General features: G+C 40.6%; 1 protein-coding gene across 2 annotated transcripts; it reads left to right on the top strand.

Annotated features, from left to right (window-relative positions):
* Window positions 1-338: 338 nt before the first annotated feature.
* On the top strand, window positions 339-21,679 carry TMSB15A (thymosin beta 15A). Of its 2 annotated transcripts, none has more exons than XM_047764779.1 (3): window positions 339-511; window positions 20,016-20,132; window positions 21,230-21,679. In XM_047764779.1, the coding sequence occupies exons 2-3, from the start codon at window positions 20,033-20,035 to the stop codon at window positions 21,265-21,267; spliced, it is 138 nt and encodes a 45-aa protein (XP_047620735.1). In that variant the 5' UTR covers window positions 339-511; window positions 20,016-20,032; the 3' UTR covers window positions 21,268-21,679. The 2 variants fall into 2 exon arrangements, with proteins under 2 accessions (XP_047620735.1, XP_047620734.1); XM_047764778.1 differs by lacking the exon at window positions 339-511 and adding an exon at window positions 18,505-18,591.
* Window positions 21,680-22,207: the final 528 nt, after the last annotated feature.

Raw genomic sequence — 22,207 nt, 5'->3', positions numbered from 1 at the left:
TCCGCCCCTCCCACCCGGGCTGTTCCGTGTGCTGGGTGGGCGGGGGCGGGGTCTGCATTTAGGAAAAACAGGGCTGGACAGGGAGACGCAGACTAAAACCAAAGGGTCTCAGTGTTAAGTTTACCTCTCTCTGGAGTTCCCCGCTCCGCCCCAGGATACAATCTTTCCCTCTGAACTGAAATGTTGCCCGTTTCGGGAGTTGACGTCAGTGAATCAGCTCTGGCCTAATAAGGCGGACGGATACCAAAATGTAGTTTTTACGCATTTCTCCCCTCCTGAGCCCTAGATCTGCAGGGGTGGGTGAGTGGGTTGCGGTAGGGGTCGGGGTAAGAAGGTTGGGGAAAAGGTTTGAGACAGAGATGCTCAAAAGTGAAAGGAGGATAAATTCTCATCCTCTCTAAAATCTGTGAGTCCCCTCTATGAGCGACTCCCCTCCAAGCCGCCCCTCCCAGCACTCATTTTTCGGAAGGAATGGGCAGGACCTGAGCGGGGCGTCTGGAAAGCTGCTCAGGTTGGACTTGTTGATCAATACCAAATGATTTAGTCTTCTCTTGTTCTTCTTTCAGTCTCTCGCCCTTACTCCCTACTGTACGTCTTGCACAAAAATGGTCTAAGTTAAGGTGAGATGAGAATATAGGGAAAGCAGAGATGCATGGAGTGAAGCTTATTAATATCACACTACTCTGGTGTGTACATACGCTATTTTTATGCTTCCGCCTCTCCTGATGCCCGCGATATTTTCTGCACCTAGATACTTTGGAAAACAACTCTGTACTCGTGGAAGAGGATTAATACTCAAGTATATTTGTACTCCTGAACCACTTCCCTCCTCCAGCTCCCACCCCTCCCCTTCATACCACTGTATGGTTTCCTTATTTGTCACCTGAAAAGGAAGATGAAGTGGAAGAGAGTTAAGAAAGCAGAACTAAAGTGAGAACAGATTAAATGCCAAACCATCTGGTTATGGGCCCTTTTTAGGCCTGACCCACCATATTTCCTGCATAACGTGTCTAGTGAGGTAGAGGAAACATCAGGAAAGCAGGCTGGGAGGGGAGAGGCTATTTGAGGGCAGATGGTGCCAGGGTTCTGGGACAGCCCTCCCCAATTCTGCTTCCCACCTTCAGGGGCCAAAGTCTGGAGGAAAGTGGGAGGGGGCGCCCAGGGAGGCCCATCCACTGCCCATCTTCTGAAGGAAGGCAGCCCTAGCTCTCTGGCCTGAGGACACAACCACTTGTCTGCACCAGTGGCCTCATTCTTTCTGCCACATTGTTGTTTTCTCATTACCACTGGTAACGCACTTTGCCATTTTGCTGTCCTCCCAGTTGCTCTAAGAGGACCTTTCTCTGTCAGGACCCCTACCTGCTCAGACAATTCTCCCTCTCTGTCACCTCAGAGTCAGGTGTTAGATCCAGGTAGGGTCACACTCATGGCTCCTCTTCTATTGTCCTAGAGAAAAGGGACACTACCTATGCACTCTCAAGGCAGATCCTAGCTGCTTTCCTGACTCCTATTTTCACTACTACATCCAGCCTAATGAATGTATATGCTCATTCTTCCTGAATATAGAAAAAATTTTGATTTTCCTTTGAAGGTTGAAAGAAGTGAGGGGGCATTGAGTCATCAAGGGTACCTTCTATTGTTTGCAGATCAATGCTTGTCTCTAAGTTTCTCTGTCTTTGATGTTTGTAACCTCAAGGCTTAGCCTAGAGGGCTAAGCCACACTGAAGATGCCACACTGAAGATGCTCTCTCTATAATTTTTCAGTGGAGGAAGCTGAAAATATATTTTGGAAAGAAACTTGGAGTATCTCAATATCACATATTGCAATGAACATTTGGGGACACACATGTAATTTGGACTTAATAGAAGTTTGTTTTTCCTTTTCTGTCTTTTTTTCATGCTTGAACCTATGCCTTACTAAGCTCTTTACTATATGGCAGCGCCTGTAAATTCATAAAGAAAAGACCAATGACCAACAACCCAGTAGAAAAAGTAGACAAATATATGAACAAATTGTTCCTAAAGACAAATCAACATTTCTTAAATATATGAGAAAATGTTTCATCTCACTGATGACAGAAGTGCAAATTATCATTACAATGATACATTGTTTCTCATCAATCTGGCAAAAAACAAAAAGTATGAAAACAAATTGTACTGGAGAAGAGATGGGAAAACTGGCATTCTTTTTAAAAATTTGTTTCATTGACGTATAGTTGATTTAAAATATGTTAATTTTACCGTAGAACAAAGTGATTCAGTTACGCATATATATAAATGCTTTTTCATATTCTTTTCCATATAGTTTATCACAGATACTGAATATAGTTCCCTGAGCTATAGAGTAGGACCTTGTTTATCCATTCTATATACAATAGTTGCATTTGCTAATCCTATACTATCAATCCATCCCTACTCCATGCTCCTTCCCCTTGGCAACCATAAGTCTGTTTCCTACGTTGTGAGTCTGCTTCTGTTTTGTATATAGGTTTATTTGTGCCATATTTTAGATTCCATGTATGATATCATATGGTATTTGTATTTCTCTTCTGACTTACTTCACTTAGTATGATAATCTATGGTTGCATCCATGTTGCTGCAAATGGCATTATTTCATTCTTTTTTATAGCTGAGTAGTATTCTACATATGTACCACATTTTCTCAATCTATTCATCTGTTGATGGGCATTTAGATTGTTTCCATGTCTTGGCTATTGTGAATAGTGCTGCTATGAATGTAGGGATGCATGTATCTTTTTGAATTATAGATTTTTTTGGATATAAGCCAAGGAGCGTGATTGCTAGATCATATGGTAGTTCTATTTTTAGTTTTTTAAGGAACCTCCATATTGTTTTCCACAGTGGTTGTAACAATTTACATTCCTACCAACAGTGTAAGAAGGTTCCCTTTTCTCCACACCCCTCCAGCATTTGTTGTTCGTAGACTTTTTGATGATGGCCATTCTGGCTGGTGTAAAGTGGTACCTCATAGTAGTTTTGATTTGCATCTCTCTAATAGTTAGTGGTGTTAAGCATCTTTTCATGTGTTTGTTGAACATCTGTATGTCTTATTTGAAGAAATGTCTATTTATAACTCCTGCCCATTTTGTGATTGGGTTGTTTGATATTGAGCTAAATGAGTTACTTATATATTTTGGAAATTAATCCCTTGTCAGTTGCTTAATTTGCAAATACTTTCTTCCATTCTCTGGGTTTTATTTTCATTTTGTTTATGGTTTATTTTATTTTGCTGTGCAAAAACTTTTAAGTTTAATTAGGTCCAATTTGTTTATTTTTGCTTTTATATCTATTGCCTTGGGGGACTGACCTAAGAAAACATTGGTATGATTTATGTCCAAGAATGTTTTGCCTATATTCTCTTTTATGAGTTTTATGTTATCATGTCTTATGTTTAAGTCTTTAAGCCATTATGAGTTTGTTTTTGTGTGTGGTGTGAGGGTGTGTTCTAACTTTATTGATTTGCATGCAGGTGTCCAAATTTCCCAGTACCACTTGCTGAAGAGATTGTCCTTTCTCAAATGTATATTCTTGCCTCCTTTGTCAAAGATTAATTGGCTCTATGTGTGTGGGTTTATTTCTGGGCTCTCTATTCTGTTCCATTGATCCATATGTTTGTTTTGTGACAATACCATGCTGCTTTGATTACTGTAGCCTTGTAGTATTGTCTGAAGTGTGGGAAGCTTATACCTCCAACTTTGTTCTTTTTCTTCAGGATTGCTTTGGAAATTTTGGGTCTTTTATGGTTCCCTATAAATTTTTGGACTATTTGTTCTACTTCTGTGAAAACGTCATCAGTAATTTGATAGAGATTGCATTAAACATGTACTTGGCTTTGGTTAGTGTGGGCATTTTAATTCTTCCAATACAAGAGCCTGCAGTGGAGTTCCCATTGTGGTGCAATGGAAACGAATCTGACTTGGAACCATGAGGTTGTGGGTTCAATCCCTCGTGTCACTCAGTGGGTTAAGGATCTGGCATTGCCATGAGCTGTGATGCAGGTCACAGATGTGGCTCAGATCTGATGTTTCTGTGGCTGTGGCATAGGCCAGCAGCTGCAGCTCTGATTGGACCCCTGGCCTGGGAACCTCCATATGCTGTGAATGCATCCCTAAAAAGGGGGAAAAAAAAAAGGAGCCTGGGGTAGTTTTTTTTTTTATTACTCAATGAATTTATTACATTTATAGTTGTATAATGATCGTCACAAGCCAATTTTATAGGATTTCCATCCTATAATCCCAGCACATCCCCCCAACCCCCAAACTGTCTCTGTGGGAAACCTTACGTTTTTCAAAATCTGTGAGTCAGTATCTGCTCTGCAAAGAAGTTCATTGTGTCCTTTTCTCAGATTCCACATGTCAGTGAAAGCAGTTGATGTTGGTCTCATTGTATGGCTGACTTCACTTAGCATGATAATTTCTAGGGCATGTTGCTAAAAATGCCAGAATATTGTTCCTTTTAATGGCTGAGTAATATTCCATTGTGTATATGTACCACCTCTTCTTGATCCACTCCTCTGTTGATGGACATTTAGGTTGTTTCCATGTCTTGGCTATTGAAAGTAGTGCTGCAATGAACATTGGAGCACATGTGTCTTGGCAAGTCATGGTTTTCTCTGGATAGATGCCCAGGAGTGGGATTGCTCCATCAAATGGTAATTCTATTTTTAGTTTTCTGAGGAATCTCCATACTGTTTTCTTCAGTGGTTGCACCAACTTACAATCCCACCAAAGTGTAATAGGGTTCCTTTTTCTCCACACCCAGTTCAGCACTTATTGTTTGTAGACTTTTTGATGATGGCCAATTTGGCTGGTTTAAGGTGGTACCTCATAGTGGATTTGATTTGCATTTCTCTACTAATGAGTGATGTTGAACATCTTTTCATGTGTTTCTCAGCCATCCGTATGTCTTCTTTGGAGAATCATCTGTTTAGTTCTTCTGCCCATTTTTTGATGGGGTTGTTTGTTTGTTTTTTTTATGTTGAGCAGTAGGAGGTGTTTATAAATTTTGGAGATTAATCCCTTGTCAGTCACTTCATTTGCAAAGATTTTCTCCCATTCTGTGGGCTGTCTTTTCATTTCATTTAGGGTTTCCTTTGCTGTGCGGAAACTTTTAAGTTTAACTAAGTCCCATTTGTTTATTTTTGTTTTTACTGTCATTACTCTTAAGAGGTGGATCTGAGAAGTTGTGTCGTTTATGTTGGAGAGTGGCCTATGTTTTCCTCTAAGAGTTTTATAGTATCTGGTCTTATATCTGGGTCTTTCATCAATTTGAGTTTATTTTTGTGTATGGTGTTAGGGAGTGTTCTAATTTCATTCTTTTCCATGTGTCTCTCCAGTTTTCCCAGCACCACTTATTGACGGGGCTGTCTTTTCTCCATTGTATATTCTCGCCTCCTTTGTCATTGATTAGTTGGCTGTAAGTGTGTGGGTTTAATTCTGGGCTTTCAATCCTGTTCCACTTATCTATATGTCTGTCTTTGTGCCAGTACCATATGGTTTTGATGACTATTGCTTTGTAGTATAGTCTGAAGCCTGGGAGCCTGATTCCTCCAGCTCCATCTTTCTTTTTCAGGATGTTTTGTATATTCCGGGTCTTTTGTGCTTCCAAACAAACTTGAAAATATTTTGTTACGAGTTCTGTGAAAAATGTCCTTGGTAATTTGATAGGGATTGCATTGAATCTGTAGATTGCTTTGGGTAGTATAGTCATTTTGATAATATTAACTCTTCCAATCCACGAGCATGGTATATCTTTCCATCTATTTGTGTCACCTTTGATTTCTTTCATCAGTGTCTTATAGCTTTCAGAGTACAGGTCTTTTGTCTTTTTTTTTTTTTTTTGTCTTTTTGCTATTTCTTGGGCCGCTCCCACGGCATATGGAGGTTCCCAGGCTAGGGGTCTAATCGGAGCTGTAGCCACTGGCCTACGCCAGAGCCACAGCAATGCAGGATCCGAGCCGCGTCTGCAACCTACACCACAGCTCAGGGCAATGCTGGATCATTAACCCACTGAGCAAGGGAAGGGACCGAACCCGCAACCTCATGGTTCCTAGTCAGATTCGTTAACCACTGTGCCATGACGGGAACTCCTCTTTTGTCTTTTGTTTTTTTGTTTTGTTTTGTTTTGTTTTGTCTTTTTGCTATTTCTTGGGCCGCTCCCACGGCATATGGAGGTTCCCAGGCTAGGGGTCCAATCGTAGCTGTAGCCACCGGCCTACGCCAGAGCCACAGCAACGCGGGATCCGAGCCGCGTCTGCGACCTACACCACAGCTCACGGCAACGCCGGATCCTTAACCCACTGAGCAAGGGCAGGGATGGAACCCGCAACCTCATGGTTCCTAGTCGGATTTGTTAACCACTGTGCCACGACGGGAACTCCCTCTTTTGTCTTTTTAGGTAGGTTCACTCCTAGGTATTTTATTCTTTTGGATGTGATGGTAAATGGGATTGCTTGCATAGTTTCTCTTTCTGATCTTTCATTGTTAGCATATAGAAATGCAGTCAATTTCTGTGTATTAATTTAGTTTCCTGCAACTTTACCAAATTCATTGATGAGCTCTTACAGTTTTCTGGTAGAGTCTTTAGGATCCTCTAGGTATAGTATCATGTCATCTGCAAATAGTGATAGTTTTACTTCTTCCTTTCCACTTTGGATTCCTTTTATTCCTTTTACCTCTCTGATTGCTGTGGCTAGGACTTCCAAAACTATGTTGAATAGTAGTGGTGAGAGCAGACATCCTTGTCTTGTTCCTGATTTTGGCAGGAATCCTTTCAGCTTTTCACCATTGAGAATGGTGTTAGCTGTGGGTTTGTCATATATGGCCTTTATGATGTTGAGGTAGGTTCCCTCCATGCCCACATTCTGAAGGGTTTTTTATCAGAAATTGGTGTTGGATTTTGACAAAGGCTTTTTCTGCATCTCTTGAAAGGATCATATGGTTTTTATTCTTCAGTTTGTTAATGTGGTGTATCACACTGATGGATTTGGAGGTATTGAAGAATCTTTGCATCCCTGGGATAAATCCCACTTGATCATGATGTACAATCCTTTTAATGTATTGTTGGATGTGGTTTGCTAGTATTTTGTTGAGGATTTTTCATCGATGTTCATCAGTGAAATTGGCCTGTAGTTTTCTTTTGTTGTGGTATCTTTGTCTGATTTTGGTATGAGGGTGATGGTGGCCTCATAGAATGAGTTTGGAAGTATCCCTTCCTCTGCAATTTTTTTTTGTCTTTTGCCTTTTTTGTTGTTGTTGTTGTTGCTATTTCTTGGGCCGCTCCCACGGCATATGGAGGTTCCCAGGCTAGGGGTTGAATCGGAGCTGTAGCCACCGGCCTACGCCAGAGCCACAGCAGCGCGGGATCCGAGCCGCATCTGCAACCTACACCACAGCTCACGGCAACGCCGGATCGTTAACTCACTGAGCAAGGGCAGGGACCGAACCCGCAACCTCATGGTTCCTAGTTGGATTCGTTAACCACTGCGCCACGACGGGAACTCGTGCAATTTTTTGAAATAGTTTCAGAAGGAGAGGTGTTATCTCTTCTCTAAATGTTGGATAGAATTCACCTGTGAAGCCATCTGGTTCTGGACCTTTGTTTGTTAGACGTTTTTTAATCACAGTTTCAATTTAAGACTTGTGATTGGTCCCTTCATCTTTTCTGTTTCATCTTGGTGTAGTCTTGGAAAATTGTACTTTTCCACGAATTTTTCCATTTCTTCTAGGTTTTTTACTTTATTAGCATATAGTTGCATATAGTAGTCTCTTATGATCCTTTGTATTTCTGCAATGTTCGTTGTTTCTTCTCCTTTTTCATTTCTAATTTTATTGATTTGAGTCCTCTCTTTTTTTCTTTATAAATCTGGCTAAGGGTTCATCAATTTTGTTGATCTTTTCAAAGAACCAGCTTTTTGTTTCATTGATCTTTTCTATGGTTTTCTTCATTTGTATTTCATTGATTTCTGCTCTGATCTTTATGATTTCTTTCCATGAACTTTAGGTCTTGTCTGTTCTCTCTCTAGCGGCTTTAGATATAAAGTTAGCTTGTTTATTTGAGCTTTTTCTTGTTCCCTGAGGTAGGCTTGTATTGCAATAAGCTTTCCTCTTAGAGTGGCTTTTGCTACATCCCATAGGTTTTGGAATGTCATAACTTTGTTGTCATTTGCTTCTAAGTATTTTTTAATTTCTTCTTTGATTTCTTCAGTGATCCATTGGTTGTTTAGTAGCATGTTGTTGAGTCTCCACGTGTTTGTGTTTTTTGCAGTTTTTTTCTTGTTGTTGACTTCCAGTCATATAGCTTTGTGGTCAGAAAAGATACTTGATATGATTTCAGTTTTCTTAAAGTTATCAAGGTTGGATTGGTAGCCCAGGATGTGATGAATCTTAGAGAATGTTCCATGTGCACTTGAGAAGACTGCGTTTTCTGTTGCTTTTGGATGGACTGTCCTATAAATATCTTTTAAGTCCATCTGGTCTAATGCATCATTCAGGACCTGTGTTTCCTTATTGATTTTCTGTCTGGATGATCTGTCCATTGCTGTAAGTGGGGTATTAAAGTCCCCCACCGTTATTGTGTTATTGTTGATTTGTCCTTTTAAGGTTGTTAGCAGTTGCCTTATATATTGTGGTGAACCTAGGTTGGGTGCATAGATATTTAAAATTGTTACATCTTCTTCTTGGATTGATCCTTTGATCATTATGTAATGACCTTCTTTGTCCCTTAAAATATCCTTCATTTTAAAGTCTCTTTTGTCTGATATGAGTATTGCTACTCCAGCTTTCTTTTGATCCCCATTTGCATGAAATATTTTCTTTCATCCTCTCCCTTTCAATTTGTATGTGTCCCTAGAAGTGAAGTGGGTCTCTTGAAGACAGCATATATATGGGTCTTGTTTTTGTATCCATTCAGCTAGTCTATGTCTTTTGGTTGGGGTATTTAGACCATTAACATTTAAGGTAATTATTGATATGTATGTTCTTATTGCCATTTTATTAATTGCTTCGGATTTGTTTTTGTTGCTCTTTTTTCTTCCCTTCTTTTCTTGTTCTCTCCTCTTCTGGTTTGATGACTATCTTTAGTGTTGTATTTGAGTTGATTTTTCTTATTCGCTTGTGTATCAATTATAGATTTTTGTTTTGCAATTATTCTGAAGTTTTGATATAAGAGTGAATATATACATGAGATTGTTTTAAGTTGTTGTTCCCTTACTTGCAAGTGCATCTCCAGTGTCCTGCATTTGTACCCTCCTCTTTTCACGATTCCTGATTTTGGTGGCATAATTGTGTGTGGATGATTTTGTATCTTTACTGTATATATACCTTTACTGGTGGCTGTATATATATCTTTACTGGTGAGCCTTGTCATTTGTGGTATTTTTGTTTGTGGTTGTGGCCTTTTCTTTTCTGCCTAGAGAATTGCCTTTAGTATTTGTTGTAAAGCTGGTTTAGTGTTGCTGAATTTTCTTAGCTTTTGCTTATCTGTGAAACTTTTGATTTCTCCTTCAAATCTGAATGAGAGCCTTGCTGGATATAGTATTCTTGGTTTGAGGTTTTTTCCTTTCATCACGTTAAGTATATCATGCCACTCCCTTCTGGCCTGCAGAGTTTCTGCTGAAAAATCTGCTTATAACTTTATCGGGGTTCCCTTGTATGTTATTTGTTTCTTTTCCCTAGCTGCTTTCAAGATTTTCTCTTTGTCTTCGATTTTGGTCAGTTTGATTAATATGTGTCTTGGTGTATTCCTCCTTGGGTTTATTTTATATGGTACTCATTGTGCTTCCTAGCCTGGAGTGAGTGGTTCCTTTCCCATGTTTGAGAAGTTTTCAACTATTATCTCTTTGAATATTTTTTCTGTCCCTTTCTCTCTCTCTCTTCTCCTTCTGGCATCCCTATAATATGGATGTTGGTGCATTTAAAATTGTCCCAGAGTTCTCTGAGACTCTCTTCATTTCTTTTCAATCTTTTTTCTCTTTTCTGTTCTGCATCTGTGAATTCCACTAATCTGTCCTCCACCGCACGTATTTGTTCTTCTGCCTCCTGTATTCTGCTTTTGGCTGCTTCTAATGAATATTTTATTTCAGTTATTGTATTTTGCAGCTCTTCTTGCTTAAGTTTTATATCTTGTGTCTCTTTGCTCGGTGTTTCCTGTAAGTTGTCCATCTTTGCCTCCAGTTTACTTCCAATGTCTTGTATCATCTTCAGCATCAACAATCTAAAGTCTTTTTCCTGGAGGCTCAGAATCTCCTGATCATTTAGCTGTTTTTCTGCTTTTTTTTTCTTTCTCCCTCATCTGAGTTATAGTTCTCTGTCTTTTCATTTGTATAGGTTTTTGGTGTGGCAACCTTTTTACAGATAACAGAGATGTAGCCTCTCTTATTTCTGGTGTCTTCCCCCCTTGTGGCTGCTGCTGGTACAGGGGCTTGCTGTAGGCTTCCTGATGGGAGGCGCTGATGCCTGCCCACTGGTAGGTGGAGCTGATTCCTATCCCTCTGGTGGGTGGAGCTTTGTCTCTGGGCGAGATTAGAGGCATCTGTGTGCCTTGTGGGTCTTTAGACAGCCTGTTTAGTGAGGGGTGGGCCTGTGATCCCACCTGGGTTGTTGTTTGGCCTGAGGCCTTTCAGTGCTGATGGGTGGGGCCAGATTTTCCCAAAATGGCCACCTCCAGAGAAAGACACACTGATGAATATTCCCGAGAGCTTTGCTTCCAATGTCCTTCCCCCACAACAAGCCACATTCACCCTTGTTTTCCCAGGAGGTCCTCCAAGAACCACAGTCAGGTCTGACCCAGATTCCTATGGAGACTGATTTGCTCTGGGACTCAGTGCAAGTAAATGTCTGTGTGTGGCTTTTAAGAATGGGGTCTCCATTTCCCCTAGTTTCATGGAGCTCCCATGCACAAGCTCCACTGGCCTTCAATGCCAGATGCTCTGGAGGCTCTTTCTCCCAGTGCCAGAGCCCACACATGGGGGTTTGATGTGGGACTCAGAACTCTCACTCCTGTAGGTGAGTCTCTGTGAGCCAGTTTGTTTCCAGTCTGTGGGGCTTCCCACCCGGGAGGTATGGGGTTGCTTATATCATGTAATCGCCCCTCCTGCCTCTTGATGTGGCCTCCTCTTTGTCCTCTGGAGTAGGATATCTTTTTGAAAGTTTCCAGTCCATTTGGTTGAAGATTGCTCAGCATTTGGTTGTAAATTTTGTTGTTTTTAGGAGAGAAGATGAGCTCCAGTCCTTCTATTCTGTCATCTTAATCCCCTGTGTAGCCTGGGGTAGCTTTATATTTTTTTGAATTATCTTCAATTTCCTTTATTTTGTAAGTCTTTCACTTCCTTGGTCAGTTTTATTCCTAAGTATTTTTATGCTATTTTAAAAGGGATTATTTTTTACATTCCCTTTCTGATATTTCATTGTTAGTGTAAAGAAATGCAACTGAACTCTGTATGTTAATCTTGTATCCAGCTACCTTGCTGAATTCATTTATCACTTATAGTAGTTTTTGTGTGAAGTCTTTAGTGTTTTCTATGTAAAGTATCGTATCATATACATACAGTGACAGTTTTACCTCTTTCCTTCAAATTTGGATACCTTTAATTTATTTTTCTTGCCTAATTAGTACTTCAAAAACTACACTGAGTAGAAGTGGTAAGAGTGGGCATACTTACCTTGTTCCAGATTTTAGCAGAGTCTTTCAGCTATGTTTGAATATTATATTGACTGTAGGTTTTCCATAAATGACTTTTATTAAGTTGAGAAATGTTCCATCATACCCACTTTGGGAAGAGTTTTTATCATGAATATATGTTGAAATTTATCAAGGGATTTTTCTGCATCTATTGAGATAATCATGTGATTTTTGTCTTTTCTTTTGTTGATGTAGTATATCAGATTGATTGACTTGCATATGTTCAACTATCCTTGTGACCCTGGGGTGAGTCCAACTATGTCATGGTGTATGATCTTTATTGTGTGTTACTGGATTTGGTTTCCTAATGTTTTGTTGAGGATTTTTGCCTCTATATTTATCAAATATATTGGCCATGAATTTTCTTTTTTGGTAGTGTCTTGTTTGGTTTTGATATCAGGGTGATAGTGGCTTTGGGATTGTTCACTACTTTTCAATCTTTTGGAAGTTTTTGAGAAGGATTCACATAAGTTCTCAGTATGTTTGGTAGAATTCAAAAACTTGCATTTTTGTATGTTGTTAGTGGGAGTGTAAATTGTTGCACCCTCTATAAAGATTATTGGGCAATACTTATCAAAAAACAAATGCAAATAACCATTGACCAGAAATTATGTAATTGTGTTTTAAGAATCTCTCCTAAAGTAATATTTGTACATTGCAAAATGCTATGTGTACAAAGATATTTACTGTAGAATTTTTTTTGACTTTTTGTCTTTTTAGGGCTGCACCCGCCACACATGGGGGTTCCCAGGCTAGGGTTCTAATTGGAGCCTTTGCTGCTGGCCTACACCAGAGCCACAGCAATGCCAGATATGAGCCACATCTGTGACCTACACCACAGCTCATGGCAATGCCGGATCCTTAACCCACTGAGTGAGGCCAGGGATTGAACCTGCAACCTCATGGTTCCTGGTTGGATTTGTTTCTGCTGCTCCACAACAGGAACTCCAGAATTGTTTTTAATTGTAAAAGATTGGAAAGATGTGAAATAATAATCAATGGGACAGGTTAAATAAATTATGGTGTATCATGGTGCAATATGCAGCTATTAAAAAGAAAGAGCAGTTTTATCTATATATACCTATATTTAATGATCTCCAAAACAATTTTAAGTGAAAAAGCAAGGTGCTGAACAATGTTTAGTGTGCTATCATTTGCTTAATAACACTTTTTTTTTTTTGGCTATGCCTGTGGCATGTGGAAGTTCCCAAGCCAGGGATCGAACCCACACTATAGAAGCAACCTGAACCATTGCAGTGACAATGCCAGATCCTCAACCTGTTGTGCCATAAAAGAACTCCTAATCCTGCATTTTTATAAGTAGCATGATTTAATAATATTGACCAAGAGTTCTGGAGTGAGATCAAAGTGTGAAGAATAGTTTCACGAAGTTTTAATCCTAAGACTTTAATGAATTCAATGCCTAACTTTCATAGTTGTCATCAGGATCATGTAAGAGCCTACTACAACAGTAAGCTGTGTGAAATAAGAACTTTTTTTCCCTATATGCCCACAGCATATCGAAGTTCCTATTCCAGGGATCAAATCTACACCACAGCAGCAACCCCAGCCACTGCAGTAACAAAGCTAGATCCTTAACCCCCTGCACCACAAGAGAAATCCAAAATAAGAACTTTTAAAAAATGTTGGTTTTCTTCCTTTCTCTCCCTGACATTTCATATAATTTTTGGAATTTAAAAACATTTTTAAGAAAATGAAAATCCTGTTTTGTGAGCCACAGAATAAAATATCCAAGGCTGGGAACATAATTGCTACTCTGTTAACTAGACTACATAGCAGTTTTATCCTACTTCTTCCACTGTAAAACAGTATATTTCTTCAGTAAAATAATATGCCAAATTTAAAGAAACCAATAAAGAAATATATTTTCAAAGTTTGCCTCTGTCTTTTACTTATAGGAATAGCAGCTTATGTTCAATTTAGGGTATGGCAATGGGCATCAAGGAAGGCAATCAAGGAAGAATTTTTGCCATAGTCTATGAAAAAAGTTGAAAATAATCAGTTTTGTGATTGGCTAAGAATGGATTCTAGTCAGCAGACAAATAACACCTCCAGGGAGGAGATTTGTGTGACTCTGGCTTCAGGTAGAAGATCCAATAAAGTAGTCAAATACAAGAGGGGTCAAATACAAGGGAACTGGAGTCCAGAGACAAGAGGTCAGCCTTAGGATGATTAGCGAGAACAGGAAGATCTTCGGTCATGGAAGAATTTGGTTCTAAGAGCAAGAGAGTTGGGGGAAAATATGGAGAAGTAAGACTGACACCATTTCCTAAAACAGGAAGCCAAAAACTCAATTAAATAGACCAAGGTTAGGGGAGGATCAGAAACAAAGTTGGCCTGACTACAAGCCTGAGTTTGGGTCAGAGTTGTAGGAATAAAAAAGATATGGCTGCCAGAACTGAAATTCTGCATAAACTGAGTGGCCACAATTTGTTTGTTTGTTTGCTTTTTATGGCTGCACTTGTGGCATATGGAAGTTTCCAGGCTAGGAGTCGAATAGGAGCTGTAGCATAGGCCTATGGCATAGGCATAGCAGCACCAGATCCTTAATCCACTGAGCGAGGCCAGGAATCAAACCCGCAACCTCATGGATACTAGTTGGATTCGTAACCTGCTGAGCCATGGCAGGACCTCCCACAGTTTGCTATTTATAACCTATACTTCAGCAATTGTCATACTCCAAGAATTATAGTTTTATCTAATGGTGCAACTTCAGGTACATAGGCCAGAAAGAAAATGCTATTATACATGGTCTACATAATGAGGCTGCATCATCCTTATTACACCCTAGATTTTGTGAATTCCTTATTTTGGTCTTATTTCATGATTTTTTAGCAAAAAGCCATCTAGTGTAGTAAAATCAAATAAGTAAGTAAGAAAGAAATATTTGTAAACGGAACAGGATGGACTTGAAAGATAAGGAAATATGTCACATAAAAGCCAAAATATAAAGAGAATGGTTGGCCTCATTGTGTTCACATGATAATGGAGTCATCCTTGATTTTTTGATTAATACAATAGATGAAATTTTCGAGACTGCAAAGGGACTCCTAATGCTGAATACTAAGAGATAAACAACCTATCAAATCTTGTTGGTGAAACTCTTTCAGTAAACTATTTAGATGTATCCTTTGAAAGCCGATGCAATAAAGTTACTGTCCAGAAAATCTCAAGTTTATGGAGCTTTTTGGGGATAGACACTCAGTAGTTCCTACCACATTGTAGATAGTCAATAAATATTTATTGAATTGAAAGATTGGTGTGTGGCAACCTCTATCTTGAAAATCGCTAAAGCAGATTTGAGACTCTAAGGATAGAGGCTTCAGAGGAAATTAGGTGGTCTTCCAGACAGGGTTCTTAATGAAGCCACTTTAATTATGGCTATATGGCAAGTTGGATAGGCCATGGTAGTGAACAACTTAAACACCAATCTAAACATTGCTGTGGAGGTGTTTTGTAGATGTGGTTAACACCTGCAATCAGCTGACTTTAAATAAAGATTACTCTTGATAATGTAGGTGAGCCTCATCCAATAAACTGCAAGGTCTTAAGAGCAAAAACTAGATAGACAGACAGACAGACAGATAGATAGATAGATAGATAGATAGATAGATCCAATTGCTTCTGTTCCTCTGGAGAACTTTAATACAGTTGTCAACAAGAAGGCAATGTATGTGGTTGCAGGAGTCTATGGAAGTTCTCTCTCTCTCTCTTTTTTCTTCTTTTTGGGCCACATCCACAGCATATGGAAGTTCCCAGGCCAGGGGTCTAATCGGAACTGTAGCCACTGGCCTATGCCATAGCAATGCGGGATCCAAGCCACATCTGTGACTTATAGCCCAGCTCATGGAGATGCTGAATCCCTGACCCATTGAGTGAGGGCCGGGATTGAACCTGCATCCTCATGGATACTAGTTGGATTTGTTTCCACTGCTCCACAAAGGGAACTCCTGGCAGTTCTCTTTTGATGTCTATGATTTTCTAGTGGAATAGGAAGTAAGAAAAAAATTGGGATGGGAGGTGTTGTTGGGAGTTTGAGGAGAGAGAAGGTATGAAATAATAATTTAGGAAAGTGAGAAAATTAAGGGACAGGACACCTATAGAGTGATTAACTGGTAGCATTAAAGGCTCGATTGAAGTTCTTGGTCATGAATTTAAACTGAAATTAGTCATGTGGTTGTGTATTTTCCTCCAGCAAATTTAGCTGTGGGTTTAGTCTCCTTGAAGTGTACTTGGATTTTTTTTTTTTTACGAGGTTAGCAATACGATGTGAGAGAGGGGCAGGAGAGTGCAGCATATATGTCAATGAGTGATTATAAAGACTAAGTATGACATTTGACCTTGGGAAGGAGGGGAGCAAAGACAATAAGGGAGCAAGTGGTAAGATCAATGGAATGGAGATTCCAGTGAGGTTGAAAGAAGGTGGGGCTCGGGTACCAAAGGGAGTGAGCTGAAAAGAGGGGAGATGATAGTCATAGAGAGGGATGTTTGAAGTTGAGATTATGGAGGAATTGCTATAGTTGGAAAGACAAAGTTTAGGGTATGGCCATGCAAGTGAATGGCTGAGGTGGGGTCAAGGACAATGTCATGTAGGGGAAATTTTCAAGGAACTGAGGGAACCAGTGTATCAGAATAAAATCATTTTTGAGCTCAGCAGGAATTAAGGTAAGATTACTGTGGTTGGAAGTGACCTAGTCCCAAGAGCTAAAATCTTTGAGAAATAAGGGAGGGGAGCACTGAAGTTTGGTAGATGATGACAATGAAAGGTAGATGGTGACATAAGCTGTTCAAAGCTGGAGGTTTTCAGGGATGTGGGAGAATAATGTTCTAAAGGCAGCAATGAGAACCAAGGAAGACATTCACCAGAACCTCAGCCTCTGTTGTACAATGGTGGTGGGAGAGAAAAATCATCTTCTCCTCTTCGGTGGACCTCAGGGGACACAGAGCCCTCAGGGAAGAGCCTGTTTTCTATGAGGGGAAGACAAAGAAGAGCATACCCAGAAAAGAGGGTGAGGACACAGAGGAATTATTGAAGTTGCATTGTGTTTTAGCAGTAGGGAAGGGGTGTGGGAAATGAACTAAAGAGAGAATGTGGTTACAGCCTTATGGAAGTTAGAATGTGGGAGTTGAGGGGTGTTGTGGGGATTGGGGGGTTTTGTGGTGACTCACACAAATGGAGATAGACGTTATAATGAGTTCTGATGGAAGATTCAAGATAGACTTTGAAGTTTGGGCTAGGGAGGAGGAGGTGCCTGGGGCTTTCTGTAGACCCCAAGAGATGTGGAAACTCAGTCTTTCACTTGGAATACTGGTCCACAGGATGCTCCATGTTGCTCCAGGAAACAAGTCACATAAATCTGCAATGATAGAAAGATGGGCTGGAAACTACATGTCACATTCAGGATAGGAGTACCCCTGGGCAAGTGGGAGGGGAGTGGAAATGGGGTGAAAGTCAAGAAATCTCAATTTTTCTATAATGATTCTATTCAGTTTTTTAAAATACCTAAATATTACATATATATATATATATATATATATATATATATATATATGTAAATATCAACAGCTTCCAAATATGAGTAGCGGAAACACTGGTGTTTGTTATATTTAATGCCTGGGATGTTGTAGATACTCAATGCATATTATTTGTTGAACGAGTGTGCGTTTCAGTTTTAAAAGTTCCTCAAACAAACATAGAAAACTCTGAAATTTACACAACATGCTACAAGAGCATTAAAAAGGGCATGGAGGGAGGTGGGGAAGGCCTGAGATATGTTTGATGAAAGAGTAATTCGAATCTATGTAGATCACTACCACCAGGCACACTACCACCAGAAATGAGCCATGTGGAAAATATGGGGTGCAAGCTAAAGACATGGTCCTATCTCCATTTTGCTTTATCGCTCTGAAGTTCTAGGTGAATATCCATCCAGAAAATGACCTCGAAGTTTTAGTTCTTTCAAGTTAACTGCTAGATTTCATTTCTCTCTCCCAAAATAGACACTAGGTGGTGCTGCTGTCCAAAAATTCTGCTCTATCCTGGCTTAATTCAACCTACAGACAAGTATTTAAGTGTTTGGTGTGGGCCAAGCAATGTGATCAAGATTGGAGGTATCATGAAGATCGGTAGATTCTCCTCTGATTACCCTAAACTAACTGCTACCAGGTTCAGTGGTTGGGAAATTAGAAAATGTGACTTTTACAAAGGAGCGCACCACTGTCACAGAAATGCCCAGCTGTGGGGGTGAATGACCAACCATAAGCACCCCTCCTCCATGACCGGCTAAGGATTAGAACAGATACTGAACATCGCTTCCAAATCACTATTTGGTTGTCATAGCATACTTAGGCTCCTATGGCTATAAAAAGCCAGGATTCCCAGGAGTAGCTTGGATCGTGGAGATTCCTACGTTGAAAGCTAACTGAGCAAGTTGTGCCTGCTTATTGCAGAGGCTCCTATTATGGAGGAGTGAGTATACTGGGGAGAAAGGGAAGTGGACCCTCAGGACAAAAGTAGTGGGGGAAGCAGGGGAGGTAGACCAGCAACCCATCCCTGGGCGAATCCGAAAGAGCTTGGATGGGGTCTAGGGAGGTTGATCTAGTATGACGTTCTCAAGACCCTGTTGCAGGGGTGAGGTCCTGAGTAGAGGGGAGACGGTGGACTCAGGCCAACAAGGCGAAAATGGCGGGAAGGATGAGGAGGCGAGTCTGGGACCCCTTGGCCAATCGGAGAGGACTAGGGCGGGGTCTGGGGCGGGGCCTGCCTGCAGATTATAACGGCAGGGTTCCGCGCGGGAAGGCTAACCTCGTCCAGGGTGCAGAGCAATCCCAACGCAGCGGTCGGCCTTTCTCCAGTCTCCAAGGCTTCGGGTGAGGATGTGCGGCCCCGAGGGAGCCAGAGGACTATGGGGACAAGAGGCTGCGCGGCCGCAGGGATCAGGTGTCAGGCGTCCTGGAACTGAAAGGGCGGGGGTTGGGATGAGCGTTTTGTATCTGCGCGTCTTGGCGAGTTCGCGCCTTTGTCTTCGCTGTGCTGCCTTCGGCGCGCGATGCTGAATCCTCCTTGCGTCGGTCCCTGAAAGGTCGGAGCGGGGAGCCCCCAGAGCGGCCGCTCCCCTGGCGGCAGGTCCGAGGCCGCGAGGACGAGGAATTTGGGGCCTCTTGCAATGGACCCTCCCTCTGGAGCTGGCCCTTCCCTCCCTCCCCTCCTGTGGCTATTAGGTTGGGCTGAGCTTCCGACAATGATGAGAGTTATTTTTAAATGTAAGCAAATTGCTGCTAACAAAGTGGCTTATGCGCCCGGCCCTGTTATTATTTATTTGAAGTCCCTGTTTCCCTACCTCTGGATATTGGCAGCTGATCACTTGTCAAAGAAGGGTCTTAAGGTGACCTCGATAGGTGGGAGGCATGCTCGGGATGTCTGGCTTCTTGGGGGCCTCTCTGTTTTAATCTGGACACTAGATGTGTCTTACCCCACCAGGGTGGGGCCAGGCACGCGCGGGAGAGCTCTGCTTTCCAAGCTCAGGGGTCCCTTCTGGACAAACCTGAAATGATCACAGGCCACCTCATCTCCTAGCTCCACCCTTTAAGGATAAAATGTGAAATTAAAATCAACTCTATTTGGTTTAATCTCATTCTGCTGAAGTCCTAAGTCTGATCATAATTAGCTGTGACGTCTCATAGCGTTTACAAACTAGTGCCAAAAGGAGCTATTATGAGACCTCTCATTAGTTATGACGGGATTAAATCTCCTCCCTCTCTTCTTGCAACTCCGTAATCTACTGTCTTTGGGTAAATGAAATGGAAAGAAAATAGTACAATTTATGCCACCCTTTATTGTGTGCTGCTCCCTAACCCCCAAGAAAAATGCCTCCCCCCCAAGTAATTGCATACAAGGTGCAGGTGTTCAAATAGTGCTATCTCCTGTCACAAATTCATTATCTGGTTAAACCCAGTCCTTATTTTTTCTTCTGTCTCTATCTGCTCTTGTGCTTCTGTCACCTCTATTTGACCTTCACTGTGATTTTTAGGAGTCAGACATATTGACTCTGGGGTTTAGAGCATCTTGGTTTCTAGTGCTTCCTGATTCACTGTCTTTTACTGCCTATTAGAAATGGGGTAATGATGTGGAATTCAAAGCATTTTGATAAAACCACGACTTTCCTAAGATATGTGCTGTTTTCTTGTTAAAAATCAGCAGATAAAATACATGCTGATATTACATGTGAGCATTTCAGGCTGTGGTCCCTTAGAGTGATAATAGTTCTTCCAGTTACATTAAAATTTTTTCTCAGTCTTTCTTTTAGTCAAGATGGGTGATAAGCCAGATTTGTCTGAAGTGGAGAAGTTTGACAGATCAAAACTGAAGAAAACTAATACTGAAGAAAAAAATACTCTCCCCTCCAAGGAAAGTAAGTAATGGGGTGGGGGTGGGGTTCTAGTGATGAAAAGCAATGGGGGAATATTCATAGGTTTAGTAAATAAGTAAATTCTAGTAAATTTTGCCACAAAGAGAACAATAATTATGTATCCAATGAATTTAATGCAACTCTTAAAAATATCAAATATTCGCCTTTTTACGTGGGTCATATAAGTGTTTCTTACATGATAGACCTAAGAAGTAGTGGGGGAATAAAAAAAATATTGTCATGTTGGAAAAATCACTAAAAAATCACATGACAAACAATTTTGAAGTATTAAACTTAACACTAGAAAAATCTTAGCTTTGGCCATTATGTGTTTATTTGGAGTTTCCCACATCTGGCAATTTGGCTCCATGATCTCATTCCTAAAGAACCATACAAACTTTACAGTTTTGACTTTTTCTGTACCTGCCAACAAGATAAGGCAGAGAACAAGTTTAGATCTTGGGTGCATTTGGGGCTTCTAGACCCAAGGGATCAAGTTTGTCTTTGGGAGTTACAGACTGATGAAGAAACTCCAAGCACTTCACAAAACTGAGGGGCACTTTTTGTCACGTCACTGTTATTTTGAGACATGGAAACAACCCAAATGTCCATCGACAGATATTGGATTCGGAAGATGTGGTATATATACACAATGGAATACTACTCAGTCATAAAAAAAGAATGACATAATGTCATTTGCAGCAACATGGATGGAACTAGAGAATCTCATACTAAGTGAAATGAGCCAGAGAGAGTTCCTAAATTAGTCCAAATTGTCTGAAAAGGTATAACTTCCTAATTACATAGTGATAGATAAATCTGAGTAAAATGCTTCACTTGCTCCTCAGTCTCAGAATAGTCTATGGAAAAAATGGGAAAAGCATAAATCTAAATCTGATACAGAAAAACAGACATGGTTGATGTAGATTCTAATGTTCAGGTGATAAACACACACACACAGCTGAGGATTTGCAGTTAGTGCCTTGGAATTCTAAATTTAAAGCAGATATGGTAGCCTTCAATGACTTGGAAAAGAGCTCTTTTGGAAGAGATTAAACTTAATCTTAGGAAAATGATTGTTGTTATTTTTTTTCCCCCAGCTATCCAACAGGAGAAAGAGTGTGTTCAAACATCGTAAAATGGGAGTTTCCTCCAAGAACAAATTTCAACATTGCCTGGATGTCTTGGTTTTAAGCTTATTTTTTGTAAACCTATGCGCTTGTAGAGATTTTAGGCATGGTCTGAAATCTTTCCATCCAGAATCCCTGGCTAAGAGGTCAAGTGGTAGCTAATGTTCTCTTAGTTTTGTTTCTAAACTTTCCATTGGTACATAAATTCCAGCTGGCTGATGCTGTCAATAATCTCACCATTAATGACCTGTGTGTGTGTAGTCCTCGCATCCCTAAGAGATAAGCCGCTTTTAACTTCCTGCACTTGATGTTTCCATTGTTCCATAAGCTTCATGATGTGGCATGCATTTGCCGATGCTCACAGCTTATTTTCACTTCTAATGTAGTGATAAAATAATAAATATAATCATTATGTCGAGACTCCTGTGGTGGTCCATTCTTGGTGGTCTTCTACAGGCTGAAAATACACAAGGGTACTCTTTTCAGCCAAATGAAATGGTTTTTTTGTTTTGTTTTGTTTTTGCTTTTTAGGGCTGTACCTGAAGCATATGGAGGTTCCCAGGCTAAGGGTCTAATCGGAGCTCCAGCTACTGGCCTATGCCACAGCCACGGCAACACCAGATCCAAGCCGTGTCTGTGACCTACACCACAGCTCACAGCAATGCTGGATCCTTAACCCACTGAGCGAGGTCAGGGATTGAACCTGAAACCTCATGGTTCCTAGTAGGATTCGTTTCTGCTGTGCCACGACCTAAAATGGTTGAAGGAAGGCCACTTTAGCAGATTAGTCACATAGAAAAGTCCTTCCTTTGTCCAGGTCTGGTGGGTTCTCACTCACTTTTTCCATTGATGGAATCATAGAATTTAGGAATCTTGGGAGAGGAGGTAAGTGGACTAGTCCCCTTAGCTTGGAGATGAGGAAATGAACACATGGGGTCTGAAGTGATC

This window comes from Phacochoerus africanus, chromosome X (assembly GCF_016906955.1).
Source record: "Phacochoerus africanus isolate WHEZ1 chromosome X, ROS_Pafr_v1, whole genome shotgun sequence".
NCBI classification, from domain to species: domain Eukaryota; kingdom Metazoa; phylum Chordata; class Mammalia; order Artiodactyla; family Suidae; genus Phacochoerus; species Phacochoerus africanus.
This window is presented reverse-complemented; position numbering and strand designations above follow the sequence as displayed.